Source organism: Chenopodium quinoa, unplaced genomic scaffold (assembly GCF_001683475.1).
Source record: "Chenopodium quinoa cultivar QQ74 unplaced genomic scaffold, ASM168347v1, whole genome shotgun sequence".
In the NCBI taxonomy this organism is placed as follows: Eukaryota; Viridiplantae; Streptophyta; class Magnoliopsida; order Caryophyllales; family Amaranthaceae; genus Chenopodium; species Chenopodium quinoa.
The window spans coordinates 1,016,490-1,039,343 of NW_018745275.1; the positions used below are offsets into that span (position 1 = coordinate 1,016,490).

The 22,854-nt window shown below is 39.9% G+C and overlaps 1 protein-coding gene across 1 annotated transcript; it reads left to right on the forward strand.

Moving 5' to 3' along the window:
* The first annotated feature begins 239 nt into the window (after positions 1 to 239).
* On the forward strand, positions 240 to 3,955 carry LOC110711444. Its single transcript, XM_021889820.1, has 3 exons — positions 240 to 412; positions 490 to 627; positions 3,604 to 3,955. Exons 1-3 carry the CDS (start codon positions 322 to 324, stop codon positions 3,615 to 3,617), a joined length of 243 nt encoding a protein of 80 aa, XP_021745512.1. The 5' UTR covers positions 240 to 321; the 3' UTR covers positions 3,618 to 3,955.
* Positions 3,956 to 22,854: the final 18,899 nt, after the last annotated feature.

Here is a 22,854-nt window from a genome sequence, read left to right on the forward strand (position 1 = left end):
TGATGGATAGACGGATATGGATGATGGGTGAAGCGAATGATGGACGGGTATGGATGATGGGTGAAGCGGATGATGGATGGATGAAGCAATTGGAATGATGGTGGATGCGGGTGAAGCTCCACCCGATCCAAATCTGTTCCATTGTCATCTATACTCAAAAGTGTCTAACTTGCTAATGTAGGCCGGTTTAACCCGTAAATGGTTTCGGCCGAGTTTCCAAAAATAAAAGTTTATACTCCGGATCTCATCTAATATAAGAACCAAGAGCCAACCTCAAAGTCGACGAAGAAGATACAGAGCAGAAAGAGAGAGCAAGTAAAAATGGCGTGGAGTGCGACTGCGATCGGAGCTCTTCTTGGATTAGGCACCCAAATGTACTCTAACGCTCTTCGCAAACTCCCTTACATGCGTCGTAAGTCTCTCTCCATTTTCATATCTATTCAATTTCATAATTTCTAAACCCTAATTTCACCAATTTGGGTATTTTAGATCCTTGGGAACATGTTTTGGGAATGGGATTAGGAGCTGTCTTTGTAAATCAGCTTGTCAAATGGGATGCTAAGCTTCAAGTGGACCTTGATAAGATGCTCGAAAAATCCAAAGCCGCCAATGAGCGACGCTATATTGGTCAGTATTTTTATTTTTTTTCAATTTTTGATCGATTTCTCATTTGGATGATGATGTATAACCTAATTTTTGTGAAGGGTTTGAAGTAGTAATTAAACACCATTAATTAAGTTTTTGTAGTTGTTATATGTTCTGGACAAATTTTGGGTTATTATGATCCTGAGTTGTTTTTGTGTTAAATTGTTTTTTGGTTTATAATGTTTAATTGCTGAACCAAATAAGGTTTCTTTGTTGTTTTTGCTTGCGTTAATGATTTATAACAAGAAATTTGTTGATTATTGATTATAGTTTTGCCTGTCTTAAGTTTTAAATTTGTAGTTATATTGCTTTCTTTTAGTGTTTCAAATGTCTGTGCAGTGTAAAAGACAAAGCCACAGTTGATTTAATTGTATGATTGTTTTCAATTTGACTTTCTGGTGGGTGTGGTTGATTGTCCAATAGCTAAGTTGATTTTTTTTATCTAGTGCTATCAAATTTCTGTCCAGAAAGATGAACAACAGTTGAGTTTATTACAGCTTTTAATTTATTTTCGGGTGTGTGTATGTGTGTGATTGACTGTCAAATGGTTAAGCTGACTGCATCAATCCTTAGTTTAAGTAAGACATTGTGATATGGGGCTGGATGAGTATTGTATAATTTGTTTAGAGCCATAAGAATTAAAGAGTAACAAATGATGAAGACAATGGGCTAGTGCTGTAGGGTGATTACCGATGCATATACTTTATCTAACATTCAAACGTTACATATTTTTCACTTTTGAAGATGTTCTTATTATTGGGGTTTTGTGTTTTTGGGATAACCAATGAAAAGACAAACAAACAAATAAAAAATCTTGATCTCAAAATTTAATAAAATTAATTATGCAATTTTCAGTCTCATACTAAGTTTGACTTGAAATTGAATAATTTTAAAGATTGTAGCTCACAATAATGCAGATTGGAGAGATAATTCTCCCTGTTTTATAGGTGGCTTAAATTTCTTTGTTTACCTTAACGTCCCTAATTAACTACTGATATGAGCCCTTGGATTACAATTACCTAGTAAGATTAACCTATTAAAAAATGAAAGAAAAGGCCAAAAATTTCCCTTACAGACTTGTTGTGAACAGGGTAATGGATTATTGTATGGGTCGAATCATTCGCCAAAACTGCAGATTCACAAATGGGGAAACTCCCCTGGCTGTTGATGGAAAATCCAGTGGGCTGATAACCCAAAAGTCCTCCACTAAAGCCCAAGAAACCACCATGGGGCTCACCATGATGCCTGGCACATCTGTAATATCTACATCAACCAAGTCTAATGCTCCTGTCAGTTTATCCCTTCCCCAAATTACCCATATTATTTTGACATTTGCACTAATTAGTATTTACACACCCTATTTATGACTGTTAGTTTGCTGCTAATATGTACAAGCAAATGTTACCATGTAAGATGTCGGGTTTATCATGTATATCGTCAAAATATTAGCTTTTTGTGATTTTTACTAATTGATAATAAAAAATGTGAATTGGTAAGCATAATTGACAGAGGGAGTACTTCATTATGCTATTGTGCATGTCTCCTTAGGCTCGGAATTGCCTTTTTTCCAAGAGTGCTGTAAAGTTTTTCCTATTTATTGATGACCCCTCGTGTTGATATTCACTTCCAAGTCTTTGATTTGGACAGCATATGGTTAAATGCAGAGTAGTTATGTTGCTATCTTTTAGGAGGTTGACTAATAGGTAAATTGATATTGCTGTAAGATTTTACTCAACAATGTTGGCTGGGTCTACTTCATCATGTAGATTGCTTCTTTCTGCCTGCTATTCTAGGTTTCCTTTTGCTGCCTTTTACTGTCTGTAAGATATCTTTCTCCTCATTCTTGTTCTTTGGGAGTATGTGTTCCGCCACGTTATAAATTTCCAATGGGAAGGGCGAAGGGTAGACTTTTTGACATATACTCTTCGACTATTTGGATACAAAGCCTGCTCTTTCGCTAAATGTTTTCCGTTTCTTGGATATTTTAAGTAGATATTTTAAGAGTTTATGAACTTACACTGCATTGGTGGGGTAACCTTTTACGCAGATTTTTATTTTTCACTAGGCCCTGTTTGTTCAGAGTTCACAGTATTTTCACTTAGTTTAGGTGATAAGATAAGCTCGGGTAAAATAAGTTTTGATAAGGGTTGTAACGGTTACCCAGTTTTAAATTACTAACTAAAATAAGTTTTAATGAGGTCTAATAAGTTTAGATTAGATAATAAGATGTGTTACAAACTTTTCAAATGTTTTTTTTTTTTTTTTTTTTTTTTTTGTCGTTGTTGGGGGGGGGGGGATTTAGACTAAGTCAACCAGCTAAAATGAAAATCATGAAATGTTGAAGAGCTTTTTGGACCAACTTATTTAATAGCAAAAGGGTGAAACTGGGAAAGTTGAGACAATTTTGAAAGATGTCATGATGATCAAGGGTTGCGGTACTTCCTAATATAATTTATGGAGCAGCAGTAAGGTACATCTTGGCCTGCATAGAGATGTGATTAAGCCTTCCATGTTAGGTAGTCTTCTTCTGCTTTGTGATAGTCACCACCTCCCCCTTTTTAGCTGATTGGTGAGGAGGTAATGTCTTTTCTGTTAACCAGTCAAACGAGTCTCTCTTATCAATAAATTAATAGATTCCCCTTTTATGTCTTGCCTTTCCTAAAAATTAGCTTTTTTTTTTTTTAATTATAAAAAAAAAAAAAAAAAGAACCGCTGCATATGATAGTTTGAACTTTTGTAGGGTCACAAACTGCTTACCCTGGTGTGAGATTCAGTATTGTGTTATGAAAAATAAAAAGGATGTCCTTTGGAAAGTATGTCTGTAAATGGAAATATTCTCTAGTGTGATTGTCAAGGCCTCAAGGAAATCTTGTTTCCCTCCCATATTTTGTCTAAAAGGAAAAATTAAATGAATGTGTAGGCAAGTCATTTCATCCGTTTTATTTTCTTCCCTTGCAGATGAAGATGAATAGCTGCACTACGTGGACACAAACCATGTTGAGTTGGTTGGATGCTTAACCTGTTGCTACATATGACTAGTTTGAATCAAGTACAATTTTTGGTTTGAATTTTGAGTTTGGTTAGAATCTCATCGTTTTTGAATCATATTCTAATGTTTGTATCTATTGGAAGATTTCCAATTGTGCATGCGGCATGCTGTGTGGCTGTTGCAAATAATGAAGGCATCTTTGGTTGTAGCTGCTGCCAATTTTGGAAAGTAGCTGAAATTCAAATTTGTTGGTGTAAAAATAAGAATGTCGTACTCCAATCCCAAAAGCTTAAATTTTATAGGAAAATTTGTCAAAAATAAGCAACCTTTGTGCGGTTACCTCAGAATAAGTCAATATTTTAATTAACTAAGAATAAGTCCATCTTTATGGGATATTTTCTCTAATTGAGTCTTAATATGTTAAAAACCGGTAAAACAAGTTAAAATGACACGTGTTATAATTTTATTGGCTTGGCTTTTAAGATTTTAATTTTTTTACTTGGTTTTTATTCAATTTTAGTTTAAATTTTTTAACCTCAATCTCTCTCCTCTCCCTACTCCACCCCTTTCTCTCTCCTTCTTAACGCCAATATTGATCTAATTCATGGTATGTAAAAAGTTAGCCTTTTTCTTTTTTTTTTTTTAAATTTACCCAAATTTTGCCTAGAGGTGATCATTGGGCGGGCCGGAGCTAAAAAATCATGCCTGTTTTTTGGGCCGGGTCGGGCCAAGTTTCGGACCAGATTTTTTGTGCCCAAATCCGCCCAAAATGGTCGGGACGTGCGGGCCATTTTCGGGCCAGGCCTAAAAATCAACTAAAAAATGCATAAAATCGCATTTCCAAACCCGTCCAAAAACAAAAAAAAAAGTGGGCCGGGTCAGGCCCGGGTTCGGGCCAACAAATTCTGCCCAAACCCGCCCAAAATCGGGCTGGCCTACGGGCCAGCCATACTTGATCAGCTATAATCTTGCCCCACCTTCAATAAACCCAAATTAAGAATAGTCCAATGAAGATGAGTCCTAAAGAAGTCTGAGGAGGAGAGAAATTTAGATAGGGAACGAAAGACAATCGTAGCCAATTATTTCGAGGAATTCGAGGGCAACGCGTGCGATGAACAGTTGGAACTAACTTAATGGATTGATTGATTGATTGGAAAAGTATGGGTCGAGGTTGATCATGTGGCGGATGACTGATGGTAAAATTGGTCTTAGTCATGGGGTTGATTATGTGTTTTGGGTTGTGTGTGTAAAGTAGTTGTCTTATGGTGGATACAGAAAAGAATGGTGGGACGGTGGGCGACGGTGGAGGCAATGTTGTGCTTCAAGGGGCACATTGCTGTGAGGGGGCTGGGGTAATTGGTTGACAGACGGTAATGGTGGTTGGGTGGCTTGAAGGTGGTGGCTGGGTAGATAGTGTTTCATAGGGGTGGAGGATTTTTCAAAAAACAATAAATAAATAAAGTAACTCGTTGGGAAGGTGGTAGGTAATTTGGTTTAATTAAAGATATTGTCATTTAAAAGTTAAATTATTCTTAGTTAATTAAAAGATTGACTTATTTTGAGATAAATTTTTCAATTTTATACTCTAAAAATAGTTACAACATAGATTACCATCCCGGACAAATTTCTACCCTTTAATTTCCTCAATAAATTATCTTTGGCAAAGGATATTTCTCGTTCATCCATGCAAGAACATTTAGGTCTTATATAGTTCCTCCGTCTGAATTAGTTGATACGTTTCTTTTATCACGTTTGTAAATAAACGAATTAACCGTTCATCCATACAAGAACATTCAAGTCTTATATAGTTTCTCCGTTCCGAATTAGTTGATACGTTTCCTTTATCATGTTTGTAAATATACGAATTAAATTGAAATTTATACCTTTAATTCACAAATGTTAGTCAAATAAGAGTTTATGAATAATGTTAAAAGTCAAAACATGTCAATTAATTTGAAACATAGGGAGTAAAACACTAAACCTTAACTTCTTATAATTGTTCTCTATCTTACCTTAACATTTAATATAAAACTCAACCTCAGAAAGATTAATCGAAAACTTGATCTCAAAAGCTCAACATGCTTTTATTAATGGGAGAAAGATGATAGATAATCTTATTCTCAGCCATGAGGTGTTGGATAAGATCAATAAAAGGAAGCAAGGCGTGGAATTTTTGGCAGCCGTAAAATTTAATATGAGCAAGGCCAATTATAGGGTTAATTGGGATTTCCTTCAAGGGGTGTTGCTAGCATATATATGATTTTCCTTCCCTGTGGATCCAGCAGATTCATCATTACGTTTCTACAGTCTCGTATAAATTACTGTTCAATGACGACACTAGCCAAATGTTTAGGCCTGCTTGCGGTTTGAGGAAGGAAAATTCTTATTTCTCTACCTGATTCTGTTGTGTATGGCCGTATTATTTAGAATGTTGGACTAGGATGCGACATGCACCTATTTGATAAAATCAAACTCGGCATGAGGAGGAGCTCATATATCTCACCTGCTTTTTGTAGATGATGCTCTTTTATTTTCTAAAGCTATAGTTCAGAGTGGTAGGTCACATTTTGAACAAGTTTTGCACTGTTTTAGGTCGACCATAAATTTAGGGAAATCACATTTCAAAGTCAGCTCGAACAATCCTACTGCCAACCAATAACATTTCAAGAAGCTCTTGGGTATGGACCAGGTTAATTAGTTTGGTTGCCACTTAGGAGCTTCGATCGACATGGTGGAGCCCAAGGTTACACTTACACCTAGGGATGTTCGCGGTGCAGTTTGGATCCCAAACTGCCCCAAACCGCAAAATTGCGGTTTGCATTTTTTTCAAACCGCACCAAATAACACTGCAAAATACAGTTTGGTGCGGTACAGTGCGATATGCGGTTTAGCTACATTTTTTTGAAAATATAATTTTTTTTTAAAAAATAAAACTTTTATTTTATTTTGTGATTATTAACTTATAATTTTAATATTAAACTCCTTTTTTTTAACCTTCAATTAGATAATAGTCAAAGATTACATCATATTATTAAGTTATTATATATATATATATATATATATATATATATATAAGTTATTATATATATATATATATATATATATATATATATATATATATATATATATATAATATATATATATATATATAGTATAAGAATGGTTTAACGATTTGCGGTTTGACGGTCTAAACCACATCAAAGTGCGGTTTGGTCCAAAATTTGTTGGGTTTCGTAGTGTCCGACACTATGCGAAAGATAAACCCGCCCACTAAGTAAAGCAACTAAACATGCAATCACATAATTAACAACATAAAAGAGAGAAGGAGAAAATACATTCTTACCCTTGACGCGTGCTTCGCTCGTTTCACGAGCTCTTACTTGAAAGCTTAACCTCGCAAGTGCGTAGGCCTCCTACGGCTCGCACCCTCGACCCAACCCGAGCGGTCTAAATCCCGAAGGTTAGTCGGGACTTGACCAAATAAAACTAGAGTATTACGAATTTAAAGGTTTTCTCACTAATGATGAGATGCCTTATTAAGTTGGGTATTTTTCCCAAACCCAAAACTTGGGTATTTATAAGGAAAGGAGACTTGATCTCCCTTCACCCATCAATGTAGGAGATTTGCATTTTTCCTCAGTTTTATTTTAATCAAAAAACAAAATAAAATGCAAGGCAATCAACAAGCTCCAAGGGGACCAAAGCACCTTGCACCCCAAGCCAAACACCAAGCAAATGGTCCCCTCCCATGATCGGGTTGACCACGCCACATGGCTGGCTGGCAGCCAGCACCAAGGCTGGGCAGCCCAGCCAGCCAGCACACACACGCACTACTGCGTTGCTACTGCTTGGTGCGTGCTGCTTTGCGAGAGGCGTGGCCAGGCGTTGCTGCTTGGTGCTTCTACGCTAGCAAGCACGCATAGCACACACACGCACACACAACAAGCTGCTAGGATGCGATGCATGAGCTGCTTGGTGCTGCAACGCTAGCACGCATGCACAACCCAACACGCATAGCATGCTGCTGCGATGCTTGTGCTGTGCGAGTGCGTTGCTTGCATAATGCGGCTGGGTGCATGGCCCAGCACACTAGCACGCTAGCATGCTTGCGGCTAGCAGCACCAGCCATGCTAGCAAGCTTGGCCTAGCATCCAATGCATGCTAGGCTTGCGGCAGGCTTTGCGATGTGCTTGGTAGCTTAGGCTAGCCTAGCACTCGCATGGCTAGACCAATACGAGGCTACGGCCTAGCTCGAACTTGTCGCTTGCTTGATTTCCCGTCTTGTTGAATTCTAAACTTGACTCTACTTGTGACGCTCGGTTTCGACGCTCTAAGCTCGACATCCGACGTCTTTGTTCATAATACTCTAATGACTCATCTAATCCTTCGGATAGATTCGTCGTTTCGGATTGGTTATTCGATTAGGGTGCAACTCGAAGGGTTTAGTCAAGATTAAGCTGTAATGTTATTTACACATTAATATTACTGATCGGAAGCGGCCTCCACCTAGGCATTCTGATCACTTGACCTCATTGAAGAATTAGCTTTCTAATAATTCTAAACCCTCTATCGGAATAATACACTTGTTGGAAGGATACCATTCCTTTCAATCTCCCCCTTGTCCTTCCGGACAAGTGTGCAATTAGTGTATAGCCCATTTCCTATATTGCTTAATGTCTCTTCATGAACTATAAGGTAAGATTCTTCGTCATCCTTATTACGTCCAGAAGTGTTTCTCGATTTTTGAGTTTGACTGTCAATAAGCCGATGATTTCTAAAATCCATCTGAGCACGGCCATGCATTTCACAGTCTCGCTCTTCGAGAGGCCTTGTAAACAACAAAGACATATTCCCTACTGTTAATAGGGGAACATTCCCAGTCTTCCAGTGTTAGCTTTCCTTACTAAAAGTACTCAGTCGCCCGAGTGTTGCCGTTATAATCCCCATTTACGGCAGACGTTTGACAACATCAAAACAGACTAGTACTCAAACAAGATAACTTACAATACTCATGGTCGAGGAAAAAAGGTTCTGATAGCTATAATAAGAAATATACTTATGACGATTTTATATCTCTTAAAGTATTCTCATAGGTCGATCCGGTATAGTTCTAAACCAATACCTGTTCAAATGATTTATGACAATCATGTCCTCGTAGCACAAGAAACGGTGCTATAAATCATACTACACACTAATCTCAAGTGGTCATTAATCGTCCATCATTTAAATTACCTTGATTAGGGATACTTTTCTATTGAAATATTCAATGTTCACTTAACAGGTGTTTCTTTATCCAAGACATGGTCTTGATACCCTGTTTTGAATATTCTCATAAATCAAATGGACTCATTATTTAATTCTAAACCACAATTAAATAGAAATGGAATAATAATAAATTTGCAGAAAATTTAATTGCTCCAAAATCGAATGGTTCAACATAGTGTTTTACATTAAGACATCAAGTTTAATTAAAACGCATATATAGGGAAATCAAAGCCAATCTCCACCATGCTTGAATCCCATTGCCTCAACGTGTTTGTTGTGCTTCACTTGAGGCAAAGTTTTAGTCAATGGATCGGCTATATTGTTGTCTGTTCCAATCTTATAAATTCTGATTTCACCCTCGGACTTCCATTCCCTTATCATGTGAAAACGCCGCTTGACATGTTTGACCTTCTGATGTTCCCTTGGCTCCCTGGCCTGAGCAATAGCTCCATTGTTATCACAATAGAGGTCTATTGGAACCTTGATGGAGGGTATAACATCAAGTTCACTAATGAACTTACAAATCCTAACTGCCTCCTTAGCTGCTTCCGAAGCTGCCAAGTATTCGGTTTCAGTTGTAGAATCTGCAGTGGTGCTTTGCTTAGCACTCTTCCAACTAAACGCTCCTCCATTTAGGCAGAATATGTACCCTGACTGCAACTTGGAGTCGTCTCTGTCAGTTTGGAAGCTTGCGTTAGTATAATCTTCAACAACCAAATCATTACTACCACCATAGACCAGGAACTTATCCTTGTTCCTTTTTAGGTACTTTAGGATATTCTTGGCCGCAGTCCAATGCGCCTTTCCTAGGTCTGATTGGTATCGGCTCGTAGCATTCAAGGCATACAATACATCCGGCCTAGTACATATCATGGCATACATGATTGATCTAATAAGCGAAGCATATGGAATCTGACTCATCCTCTCTCGCTCATCAGGTGTCTGTGGACACTACTTCTTGCTGAGAGTTATGCCATGTGACATGGGTAGGTGCCCTCTCTTGGCCCCTTCCATGTTGAATCGTGCCTGTACCTTATCATTATAAGTACTTTGGTTCAATCCAACATCCTTTTAGATCTATCCCTATAGATCTTGATGCCCAATATATACTGAGCCTCTCCCAAGTCCTTCATTGAAAAGCACTTACCAAGCCAGCCCTTTACGGAATCTAACTGTTTAGTGTTGTTCCCAATAAGAAATATGTCGTCGACATATAAGACAAGGGATGCGATGTTATTCCCACTGACCTTCTTGATACAAGAATCATCTGGATTCTTGATAAAATCAAACTTACTAATGGCTTCATCGAATCACATATTCCAACTTCTGCTTGCCTACTGTAGTCCATAAATGGACTTCTTAAGCTTGCATACCTTCCCAGCATTGCTTGGATCAACAAAACCTTCCGGTTGTGTCATATACACAGTTTCTTCCAAAATCCCATTAAGGAAGGCGGTTTTGACATCCATTTGCCATAGTTCATAATCATAATATGCAGCAATCGCTAGAATAATCCGGACGGACTTAAGCATGGCGACTGGTGAAAAGGTTTCATCATAATCAACGCCGTGAATTTTCCTGTAACCATTTTCCACCAATCTAGCTTTGTATATAGATACATTTCCATCTTTGTCGGTTTTCAACTTGAAAATCCATTTGCAACCGATAGGTTTGTAACCTTCGGGTAAATCAACCAAGTCCTATACTTGATTTTCAAATATGGAGTCCATCTCGGATTTCATGGCCTCTTGCCATTTTGCAGAGTCGGGGCTCGTCATAGTGTGTTTTTACGTCGCTGGCTCATCTCCATCCATAACTAGGATGTCTTGATCTTCGGTCAAGACAATACCGAGGTATCTGTCTAGTTGAGATCTTAGTCGTTGCGACCTACGCAGGGTAATAGGTTGAGCATTTGCATTGTCAGTTTGACTCTGACCAATGTTATTAGCTGCTTCTAAAGCACTTTGACTGTCAGTTTTGTCAGGTTGACTTTGTTGCTCGTCCTTTTGAACTTCATCGAGTTCAATTTTCCTCCCACTTATCATTTTGGAACGGTGTTCCTTCTCCAAAAAAGACATCATCACGAGCAATAAACACTTTGTTCTCGGATTTTTTGTAGAAGTAATACCCCTTGGTTTCTTTTGGGTATCCCACAAAGAAACACTTGTCAGATTTTGGGTGAAGTTTGTCAGAAATTAATCTCTTGACATATGCTTTGCAACCCCAAATATTAAGAATAGACAACCTCGGAGGTTTCTTCGTCCATAATTCATATGGAGTCTTTTCGACAGCTTTTGACGGAGCACGGTTCAGTGTTAGTGCCGCATTTAGAAGTGCTTGTCCCCAGAAATAGATAGGAAGCTCACTAAGACCCATCATTGATCGGACCATGTCTAATAAGGTTCGATTCCTCCGTTCGGACACTCCGTTCCATTGTGGAGTTTCGGGAGGTGTCAATTATGAAAGAATACCATTTTCTTTCAAGTGATCGTCAAATTCGTGGCTCAAATACTCGTCACCTTGATCAGATCGAAGTACTTTGATTTTCTTGCCAAGCTGATTTTCAACTTCACTCTGAAACTCTTTGAATTTCTCAAAAGATTCAGATTTATTCGACATAAGGTAGACATAACCATATCTACTATAGTCGTCGGTGAAGCTAATGAAATAACGATAACCTTGCCTTGCAGGTGTACTCATTGGTCCACATACGTCCGTATGTATTAGACCCAATAAGTCACTAGCCCTTTCTCCCAACTTGGAGAATGGGCTGCTTTATCATCTTGCCTAATAAACATTCTTCGCAATTTTCAAACGACTCTAAGTCGAATGAGTCAAGAATACCTTCATGAAGAAGTTTCTTGATGCGTTTGATGTTAATGTGGCCAAGACGACAATGCCACAAGTAGGTTTGATTCGACTCGATGGTCTTAGCTCTTTTGGCGGTATCGTTAATATTATAAACTTGTTTGTCTAAAGAAAGCACATAAAGACCATTTTCTGAATATGCCTTACCATATAAAACATTATCGAAATAAAACGAACAACTATTGTCTTTTATTCGAAATTCAAATCCCTTGGCATCCAAAACCGAAAATGAAATAATGTTTTTGGTAACACTTGAAACATGATAACAATTGTCAAGTTCCAAAACAAGCCTAGAAGGCAAAGACAAACTAAGAGTTCCGACGGATACGACAAACATCCTTGCTCCATTGCCGACCCGAAGCTCGACCTCTCCCTTCTCTAGCCTCCTATTTATCCTTAGTCCCTGAGCATTGGAACAAAGGTGTGAGCCATATCTGGTATCTAATACCCATGATGTTTTGCTAGCGAAGTTTAAGTCTATAGCAAAAATACCTGATACAGAAGCAACGGTGCCGTTCTTCTTATCTTCCTTGAATTTGAGGCAATCTCTCTTCCAATGTCCTTTCTTCTTGCAGTAGAAACATTTGGAACCGGATTTAGAAGAGGCTACCTTCTTGTCTTTGCCGCTCTTAGCAGCACTTGACTTAGGCGGAAAATTCTTCTTCTTTTTCCCTTTAAAGCTTCTCTTCTTTCCTGAGCGCTTAAATGGCTTGCCCTTTCTCACCATGAGCATGTCATGCTTCCCCTCATACTTGAGGGTTTGCTCGGCCTGCTTCAACATACCATGAAGCTCGGTGAGGGTTTTCTTCATGCTGTGCATATTATAGTTCATCTTGAAATGATCATAGCCTTTGTGCAGCGAATGGAGAATGATGTCAATTGCCATCTCGGTTGAATACCCATCATCAAGCCTTTCCATGTTCTCAAATAATCCAATCATTTTAAGAACATGCGGGCTGACTGGCTCTCCTTTCTTGAGCTTGCTCTCAAGGATCTGCCTATGGGTTTCGAACCTTTCAGTTTGGGCCTGCTCTTGGAACATGCTCTGAAGTTCAGAAATGATCTCAAAAGATGTTTCCTTTTCAAATAAAGTCTTTTGAAGGTCCGGAGACATATTGGCCAGCATGACGCACTTGACATCCCGATTGTCGCTTTGCTATCGGTTAAGGGCAGCCTGAGTGACCTCCTCATTGGGAGTGTCGGGAATTTCCTCATCAAGGACGTATTCCTTTTGCTCTTGCATGAGAACAATATGCAAGTTCCTTTGCCAATCAAGAAAATTTGGCCCACTCAACTTCTCCTTGCGACAATTGAGCATAATGAAAACTGGCTGTTTGAGTTATTTGCAAACATGTTTCTACAATTAAAGGAATTTGAAATGAAAAACCATTCATAAACCAATAAGTTTGTAATTTAAAGCATTCATGCAAATTTTCAATCTTATTGAGCATTTTATCCACGCATTAATATTAGTCCCTTTTAGGCGAGAATAAAACGATTCCAAGATCCCAAAAATCAAAAAGTAATTAAGCATGCTTTGGCTTTTCTTAACACTCAATATTTTAGGGTAAACAATCCAATTGCTAATAGCTCCAAGCTACTCTTGGTTCGATAAAAACCTCGCATCTAATGCTTCCTTGACATTTTATCTCCATTGCCACGACATCTTAGGACTCCTTACTGATATTGTTGAGCTTAACCAAGACCAACTTGTATACCTAGTATACCTTACGTTCCTAGGGAAGTAGTGATGCCTCGCTTTGGCGTAGCCCATCACTACGCGCATTAGTTCGGTAAGTGTTGTTCTTGGAATGGCAAATTTGGCTCAATATTATAGGGACCTAGGGTTTCTATGTTGGTTGATTTAAGTGAACTTAATTAATCATCGCAACATTAGAAATCCTAAACATGCATCTATCATACCATTCAATCATATATAAACACATTTATATATATACATAGAACAAAAGTTAAAGATGCATTTGGCAACTAGCATGACCCCTTGAGTCTTCAAATCTTCAAGGGCCTTCGATGCATCCTTTTGGCTCGTCTTCTTAGAAACGACGTCTTTGAGACATCTCCGCCAAATATGCAATTACTAGTTACTACGACTAGGATTAATCTAAATATTAAGGTACAAAAATACGCAACGGTACGCGGACCGTATTTAGATTTACAAAAATACATAACGGATCGCAGTCCGTATTTACTATCCTAATCAGGCCCCACTAGTTTCCATTTTCACAAAACCTGTGAAACAGTATACATTCCATTCATCCATTCACTATTTGTGAATGGCCGATGCATTTTACAACGAAAAAACAAGTAACAATGCAGCGCATAACACACGCAAACTAGTAACTAATTTAGGTGGTTAATCTGATTAACGTGCCTAATTAAAACTAGTCAAAGTTGTTTAAAATTTTATGTGATTAAGACGCAATTAGTTCAAGTAATCAATGAAGCTCCCACTAAATTCCGCATCCAATTTAATTAATCCAATAAATCAAGTCGGTTAACCCATATTTTGCCAAATTATTGTGCAAGTGCCGGAGGAACCGAGGCCTAGCCTCGTTAAAATAATTAGATAAAATAATTAAAATCGGCCCAATTAACGCAAAATGATAGCCCACTAAATGCCAAGTGCCTAGCATCCAAGCCATTGGGCTAGGCTTACTAGGCACCAAGGCCAAGGCTGTGCGTGCTGGCATGCCTGCCTAGCAGAGCATGCTACGCTTGCTGGCACCAGTAGCATTGCAGCATGCTACGCATGCTGGCGCTGGCAGCGTGTGGCTGGGCTTGCATGCCTTGCTGCCCAGCAGCACTTGCACGCACCTTCCAGCAGCCACAAAACACACGCATCAAGCACGCACATAGTGTGCACCCACCCCGCCATACAACAGCAGCATCTCGAGGCATGAGCACCTCCATGCGCATCTAGGCAGCCACATGTGGGCTGCGTGAGCAGCCCGGCAAGCCGTAGGTGGCGCTTGGGCGATTTTGCCTCGATTGGCGTGGTTTTATCTTGGGATTTTAATCCCGATTTATGTGTGACATAAAATTGATTCCAAAATAATGTTAGAATCAACATTGAGCAAGAATGAAAATATAACAAGTCTAACTTTAATAAATTTAATTTTAGTGCACAAATCAAGATTATTTCAAGAACCTTTCTTTAAATTAATTTAGGTTCATCTTGATGCTACAAAATTGAAGGGCTATACTCATAATTAATTCAACCATTCATAAATTAATAATGAGATTTGACAAAATTAAAGAGGTTGGAAAAACAAAATCATTCATCTAATGAAAAATTTCCAACATTAACTTGTGTAACATTGGAAAGTTACATCTTCCAATATGAAGATTAATTAAATTTCAATAACAAGTTTTGAACTTTTAGGACATTAATCAGCTCAAAAATAATTAAATCCAAAAAATAGTTCAACATGGAATTTAGCAATCAAAGTTCCAACCTAATAAACAATTAAAGATGGGATCTTTAATATTTTAAGGGACTTCAAAATTACAAATTCACCATAAACATTCACACTTGAAGCAATTTATTTACAAAAGTGTGAAAATTTCAAGTTTATGTGAAAAATGTACTAACCAAATTAAGCACCAATTATGACTTCATAAACATGCTTAATAAGGTTTATTATTACAGTAGATTAGTGATGCAACCATAAATTTAATCTACCTTTAACATGCCATAATTAATCAAGGTTTAAAGATTTAAAAAATTTCGTCAAAAACAAAAAAACCACTCGAAAAACATGTTTCCGGGTGGATTTTGACTTCTGAACAACCCTAGAAAAGGGTCAAAACTATTTAGAATATCGACTCCACCCAAAAATCACTATTTTTGAGTCAAAATCTAGGTTCGTAGGCCAAAATTTGTAAAAAATATGAGATTAAAACTAATTAAAACGAGCTTCTAATCTATTTAGAAAGCAAAACCAGAATTTAAATCCATTTTAAATCACCTCAATTAATTATTAGTTACAATAATTAAAATGAGCGTGGCTCAGATACCACTGTTGGGTTTCGTAGTGTCCAACATTATGCAGAAGAGAAACCCGCCCACTAATTAACGCAACTAAACATGCAATCACATAATTAACAACATAAGAGAGAGAAGGAGAAAAGACATTCTTACCCTTGACGTGTGCTTCGCTCATTTCACAAGCTCTTACTTGAAAGCTTAACCTCGCAAGTGCGAAGGCCTCCTACGGCTCGCACCCTCGGCCCGACCCGAGCGGTCTTAATCCCGAAGGTTAGTTGGGACTTGACCAAATAAAACAAGAGTATTACGAACTTAAAGGTTTTCTCACTAATGATGAGATGCCTTATTGAGTTCAACTCAAGTGATTTTTCCCAAACCCAAAACTTGGGTATTTATAGGGAAATGAGACTTGATCTCCCTTCTCCCATCAATGTGGGAGATTTGCATTTTTCCTCAATTTTATTTTAATAAAAAAACAAAATAAAATGCAAGGCAATCAACAAGCTCTAAGTGTCACATGGAGGGAGAAGGTTGGTGAGGACCACCAAAGGGGGGGGGGGGGCAAAGCACCTTGCTCCCCAAGAAAACACCAAGAAAATGGTCCCCTCCCATGACCGAGTTGACCACGCCACATGGCTGGCTGGCAGCTTGCCTTGGCTGCCAAGGCTGCCAGCTGGCGCCTAGCATCAAGGCTGGGTAGCCCAGCCAGCCAGCACACGCACGCACTGCTGCGATGCTGCCGCTTAGTTCGTGTAGCTATGCGAGAGGCATGGTCAGGCGCTGCTTCTTGGTGCTGCTACGCTAGCAAGCACGCATAGCACACACATACACACACAACACACTGCTAGGTTGCGATGCATGTGCTTCTTGGTGCTGCTACGCTAGCACGCACGCACAACCCAGCATGCATAGCACGCTGCTGCGATGCTTGTGCTGTGCGAGTGCGCTACTTGCATAAATTGCGGCTGGGTGCATGGCCCAGCACACTAGCATGCTAGCATGCTTGCGGCCAGCAACACCAGCCATGCTATCATGCTTGGCCTAGCACGCAATGCATGCTAGGCTTGCGGCATGCTTTGCGATGTGCTTGGTAGTTTAGGCTAGCCTAGCACTCGCATGGCTAGGCCAATGCAAGGCTACGGCCTAGCTCGAACTTGTCGCTTGCTTGATTTCCCTTCTCGTCGAATTATAAACTCGACTAGACTTGTGACGCTCGGTTTCGACACTCTAAGCTCGACATCCAACGTCTTTGTTTGTAATACTCTGATAACTCATCTAATCGTTCGGATTGATTCGTCGTTTTGGATCGGTTATTCGATTGGGGTGCGACCCAAAGGGTTCAGTCAACTTTAAGCTGTAATATTATTTACACATTAATATTACTAATCGGAAGCGGCCTCCACCTAGGCATTCCGATCACTTGACCTCACTGAAAAATTAGCTTTCTAAGAATTCCGAAGCCTCTATCGGAATAATGCACTTGTTGGAAGGACACCATTCCTTTCAAAATTATTGGAAACCGCACCAAACCGCAAAATCGCGGTTTTGTCATTTTCAGAAACCGCATTGCAATTTTCAAACCGCAAACCGCACCAAACTGCAAAATTGCGGATTGGTGCGGTCTAGAACAGTCTCTGAACAACCCTACTTACATCCTTTCAATTTATTGTTGATAGCATCGGGATGGAAAATAATTTAAGCTTGGAGTGCGATCTTTCTTTCGAATCCTCAAATACCTTTTTGATTAACTTTTTCCTAGTGGCGATTGCGTCCCAAATTCTAACATGCTTTGAAATTTCAACGTCCATTGAGAATAAGGTAGATTCACTTCTAGCTAGGTCCTTCTGGAATAACAAAGAACACAAAGAAATGCATAGGTTAGACAAGGAGACTATGCTTCTTCCGAAAGTAAAGGGGGGCCTTGGTATTCGTAGTTTAGGTTCATTCAACAAGGCCCATTTAATAAAGCAAGTGTGGAGAATTTGCCATAGTCCACAATTACTATTGTCAAAAGTGTGTACGGTACGGTTTAGTCTCCCCTTCTCAAAGGGAGTCAGATCTCTCTACAACACAAAAAATACTCACGGGGGATGTGGGGTCTTGAAAGAGCTGGAAATTTGCTTGTCATGGATGTAGTTAAAAGTTGGGAAGTGGGAAGTTTATAGTGGTAGGAAAAGAAACATGGATTGTAGGTAAGGTGCTAGAATTTAAGTCTAATGTTACTTTATCTTAGGAGAAAAAGTGGAAGACATGTGATTTCATGGCACCCCTAGGTAGAGGTTGGAATTATGCTAGACTGCTTTCCTATCTTGAGAGGAAAGATGTGGCTTCAATCACGAGTTTGGAATTGCCAGATAATGAGACGGAAGATTATGTGTATTGGTAATATCACAAATCAGGTAGTTTTATGGTTAAATCAGGCAACGCTTTTGTTGAGGCAAATATTGTTCTTGCTGCTCCTCAAGTTACCAGTTTCAAAGATTCATAACCTTGCTAAGGTAACTCACAAACAATAAGGAAGCTTTCCTAAAGAAAGTAAAACAAGTTAGATTGCTTAAGGAAACGAGTAGATATACATATGACAAAAGATACAAATGCATTCCATTAATTAAAGGATAGAGTCAGATCTACAATTGTACAAGTTAAAGGAGAGGTTACCTCCATGTTCAAACAATTGGAAATGACGAACGATCTTCAATACATGCTAAGAAATAAACTAAACTATTGCTTGGCTACTAAGCCAAGGGAAACTACGAAAGCTAAGAAGAAAGCTTAAAAGAAATGAAATGCTGGTTGTTGATTAATTTGCTGATGCCCTTTCCTTTGATCCTCACGCTTCTATTTATAGGCAAATTGGAGCGGTTATGGCTGACTCCCATAATTGTGGTGCGGTTATGTTTCTTGGTGCCAACTCTTTTCAAAAATTAAAATACCCATTTGCCTTCAAACAGACTCTTGTTTATTGGGGCACCAAATGATGTTAGCCCAATCCTCTCTATTTCTTTATCGTTTTAGCCCGAAGGCCTTTTACTGACTCTAGGACCCAATTTACTTGGTCAGAGTAAAAAAAAGTCAATAAAATGTTAAAAAGCTATTTGTTGGGTGTAACAGCTTTCCTGACAATCAGAGGAGTTTGCCTTTTGAAGGCTCTAAGGACATTTATAAGATTTTGTGGTCTTTGAAAATTTTACCTAAATGAAAAATGTTTATGTGGAGAATGCTAATAAACAGGATGTAACGAAAAGTAATATGGGAAGGCAAGGTATGGATATTGACACCATATGTGATTTGTGTCGGTTACACGAGGAAGATGTACAACCCATGTTCAGATTTTACAAATCTGCTGCTAAGGAAGCATGAAGGGTGGAATTCTACAAATCCAGTCATAAGCAAATGCAGACCAACCATTATTTGACTAAGTTCTATACTATATACACCTTGTCTATAGATGAATTGTAAAATTGGTAAAAGCTGTAGTTTCAATGAATAAACTAGTGTGTGGCTCATACTATGCATTGTGTTATTATGCTAAGTATCGTATATATATTTGGAAAAATACACTTTATTTATTCCAACTTTGTCCAATTTAATTTAAATAATTGTAACTATCGATTATTCTATACTAATCCCAACTTTCACATTCGTTTTCTTCTAACAATCCCGAAAATCAGTTATGTTTCGGGGTTTTTTGATGTCCTGCGGGAGAGTTACAATTCCGGGACTAGGATCCTTGCGCCTGTACCTGCAAAACAACGGAGACTCCGGGTGGTGGGAGGTCCGCCTCCGACGATCAAGTTAGTACTTGTATGTGGAGTAAAAAGGTGCGGAAAGTAAAGAGGGTGATCTGCTTCCTCGAAGGGGAGGAGTGATCGGGGAGTGCAAATAATGCTAAGTCTAGTCTAGCGATTAGTATGCACATGTATTTAGGCTTCTCTAGGTGAGAGTAATTAATTTTGAATGTGTTAAATGGAGGCTTAATTACTGTATTTATAGCCTCGAAGTGTGTGCCCAATACTAGGTTTTAGGTAAACCTAGGACTGACTGGGCCTTGCCTCGGAAATCAGGCCTCGGTGGCCGTTTTCCAGGTTGGCATGTCATGGGCCACGTGGCATGGCATGATTGGTCCATGCTGGACTGACTACTGCCTGACACGTGGCAGGCCCTGGCTGGTCCATGTGGCGGACACATGGCAGGACATGATTGGTCCGCGTGGCAGACTATGATTGGGCGGGGAAAATCCCCTAATCAAGTTACCTGCTGAAAAGGTTTTTTTTATAAAAAAAAATAATAATTATGAAGCGACATGCCACACCTTGATTGATCTAAAAAAAAAAAAAACAAGTTAAAAAAAAAAAATTCAGAGCCACCTCCCTTCTAGCTCCGGCCACCGAAAAACCATCTCCCCTTCCCCAGCCATACAGTTGCCATCCCCTTATTTCCTACACACTGCCGCAACTCTCAAAACCTCCAAATTCATCTCTCTGTTCCTCCATCCCCTTCGGCCCCAAAATATCCTCCCTTGAAAAACACCAACACCCTAAACGAAAGCACCACCATCCCCAAGATAAAAAAACCTTCAGATTCATCTCTCCTTGTGGTCGAAAACGATCCATCTCTTGTTATCAAAAACCATCCCCAAGATCAAGGACACTATGGCCAGAACAACGAGGACGACCAGATATACAAATTCAGACGGCTCCTCATATTGTATTCAGTTGAGTGAGCTCTCGGATAGGTCGCCTGGTAATCCAAGCACTCCAAGTGACTCAATCTTAGAAGAATCTGAAGTTCAGGCGACCAGTCCTATGAATGTGGACTTGTCTGGGCAGGAGCCGGCCCCTGCCAAGAATGAAGAGTCGACCTCTTTTGAGAGTTCAAGAAATTCTAAGTCTAGTTCATCTAGCCGACAGTCTCTAGACTAAGAAGAGAGGAATTCTTGTCTTCATGAGGCGAGAGCATCTCATGCGGTTGAGAAGGGTGTCGGCTGGGATGAGCCGTCTGCTTCTCATAGGGAATCGAACACTCCCTTCTATTGTCATGTCCTAAAAGGCCGAATTAAGGCCATGGCCGAGAGGTTAGGGACCTTCCAGGCGGATCATGTAATGGGTCTTGACTATTTTCTATCTATATAGGATCTTGAGGATACAGTAGTCTGGCCAGAGGGGGCCAGCTATGGGGACGCCTGTTTTGGCTGCTATGAGGCGGCAATTAAGGCTGGTTTAAGATTCCCCTTGCATTCGGCTGTTCAATAAATCCTGGATGGATACTAGGTGGGGCTTTGGCAGTTGGCCCCAAACTCATGGTTCAACATTTTGGGGTTCGTAGTCGGCTGTGAAATGTATGGGGTTGAACCAAATTTTGCTGCGTTCGCCCAAATGAATTATCTGAGCCGGACCCCAATAGCAAGCGATACCGGATGGTACCAGATTTCCAGCTATAAGGGCTACTTGATGACAAGGGGGAAGAATAAATAAATGGAAGGATTGGAGGAACACCTTCTTCATTGTTTCTAGCCCCGACAAACTTCTCAACAAGAGGTATAGTAGGTGGAACAAGGATCCGCCTCTCCTCGCAGGCGGCTCTAGCCTGCCGCCTGTTCCCCGTAAAGCCAAGGAGGAAATCCTTGATCAAGGTCTCTTCAAAGTAGAGATCAGAGCTAACTCTGCTACAGGGGTGCGAGAGTTAATCCCCTTAAACTGCATACCCAAGTTCAATTGGTTGTGTGACGAGTATTTCTTGGCCGCCTGTGGCCTTAGTGAACGGACCCCTAGAGGTAGTCGGCCCCTTTTATGCTCTCACATTTTTGTTTTACTTGAATTTCTACTAACTCTGAGATGCCTTTGCAGACAAAGCCATGGACAAGATCTCTGCTTCCAAGAAGGCGGCCGCCCTTCTTTGCGCAGCTATTATTGGCCAGAAGAGGCCTTCTACCGACTCTCCCTCAAAGGAGATGTCCAAGGTGAGCCTTCAAAACTTGGTCATGCTCTTTGCATTACTTTTCTTCTTTTTTTTTTTTTTTTTATATTTTTTTTATGATCTTTACTTCTTGTTGCAGGGTGGGGCACTCAGACCCTCTCCCTCAGAGCAACCGAACCCCAAGGTTCGAAAACATACAGCTGGGAGTACGCCTGGTTCTTCCAGGAAACAGCCGTCTGATAAACAGGCGCGGACCCTCCAAAGCGAGGCGAAACAAACAACCGTCCCTAGGGACACCCGGCCTCCAAGAGGTATGATTGATTTTAGCCTTTTTTGTCAACCTTTCTTAGATCAGTCGGCATGTTGCTTTCCCTTCTAACTTTTACATGTTTTCTATTGCAGGCGGCCATCAGGAGCCGGACTTGGTCCAAATTACAAAGTCCATGGTGAAGGCGATTCCCTTAGATGACAGGGAATCAGTAAGGGGAGTCGGCACCCTTAACCTAGACTCTATCATGGGTCTACTCTCTAAGGTAGACTTGGTGATTTTTCGACATTGGGCAAAATGCCGCTTGGTTTCTTACAAAATTTTGACGCCTGTTTTGTTGAATCAAAGGCCTTGCTTCGTGTTCATGGTCTCCGTCGCCTCATCAATGAAAAGAACAAGGAGGTAAAGGCAGCGAAGGCTATGGCCGCCTCTGATTATGACCGGGCAATGTTTCAGATTGCCTAAAATGAGATTTTGACAACTGACATCTTGTATTATCAGGCGACTACCACCTTGCAGGTCAAAGCCTAATTGGAGGCGGCCAAGAAGAAAAACTTGGAGCTGGAGAAGGCGCTTAAGGACCTCCAAACTCAGCTGCAGCCGCTGAAGCATGCAAAACATGCGGCCGAAGAGCTTAAAAAGACGAACTAGAAGCTCAAGGAGCGCCTGTCATCCCAGGAGGCAACCCTGACCAAGCAACTCAGCGCTAAAGCTGAGTCTGATAAGATGGCCCTGGTTCAGGATATGATGGAGGACTCTTTGGCCATAATGAAGATGACCTGGACTGCTCTCTTCCCAGACTCAGGCTATGAGTAATGGGAGTCCAAATTCGCCGCTTGCACTGAAGAATATAACATCAAGATTATACAGCAGGCGAACGATGAGGATGAAGCG

What these genes read in the sequence shown, in the direction of transcription:
- LOC110711444 (XM_021889820.1), top strand. Translation starts at nt 322, where the DNA reads ATGGCGTGGAGTGCGACTGCGATCGGAGCTCTTCTTGGATTAGGCACC. An exon ending in CAAACTCCCTTACATGCGTC is followed by an intron (nt 413 to 489) that starts GTAAGTCTCTCT and finishes TGGGTATTTTAG; the next exon opens with ATCCTTGGGAACATGTTTTG.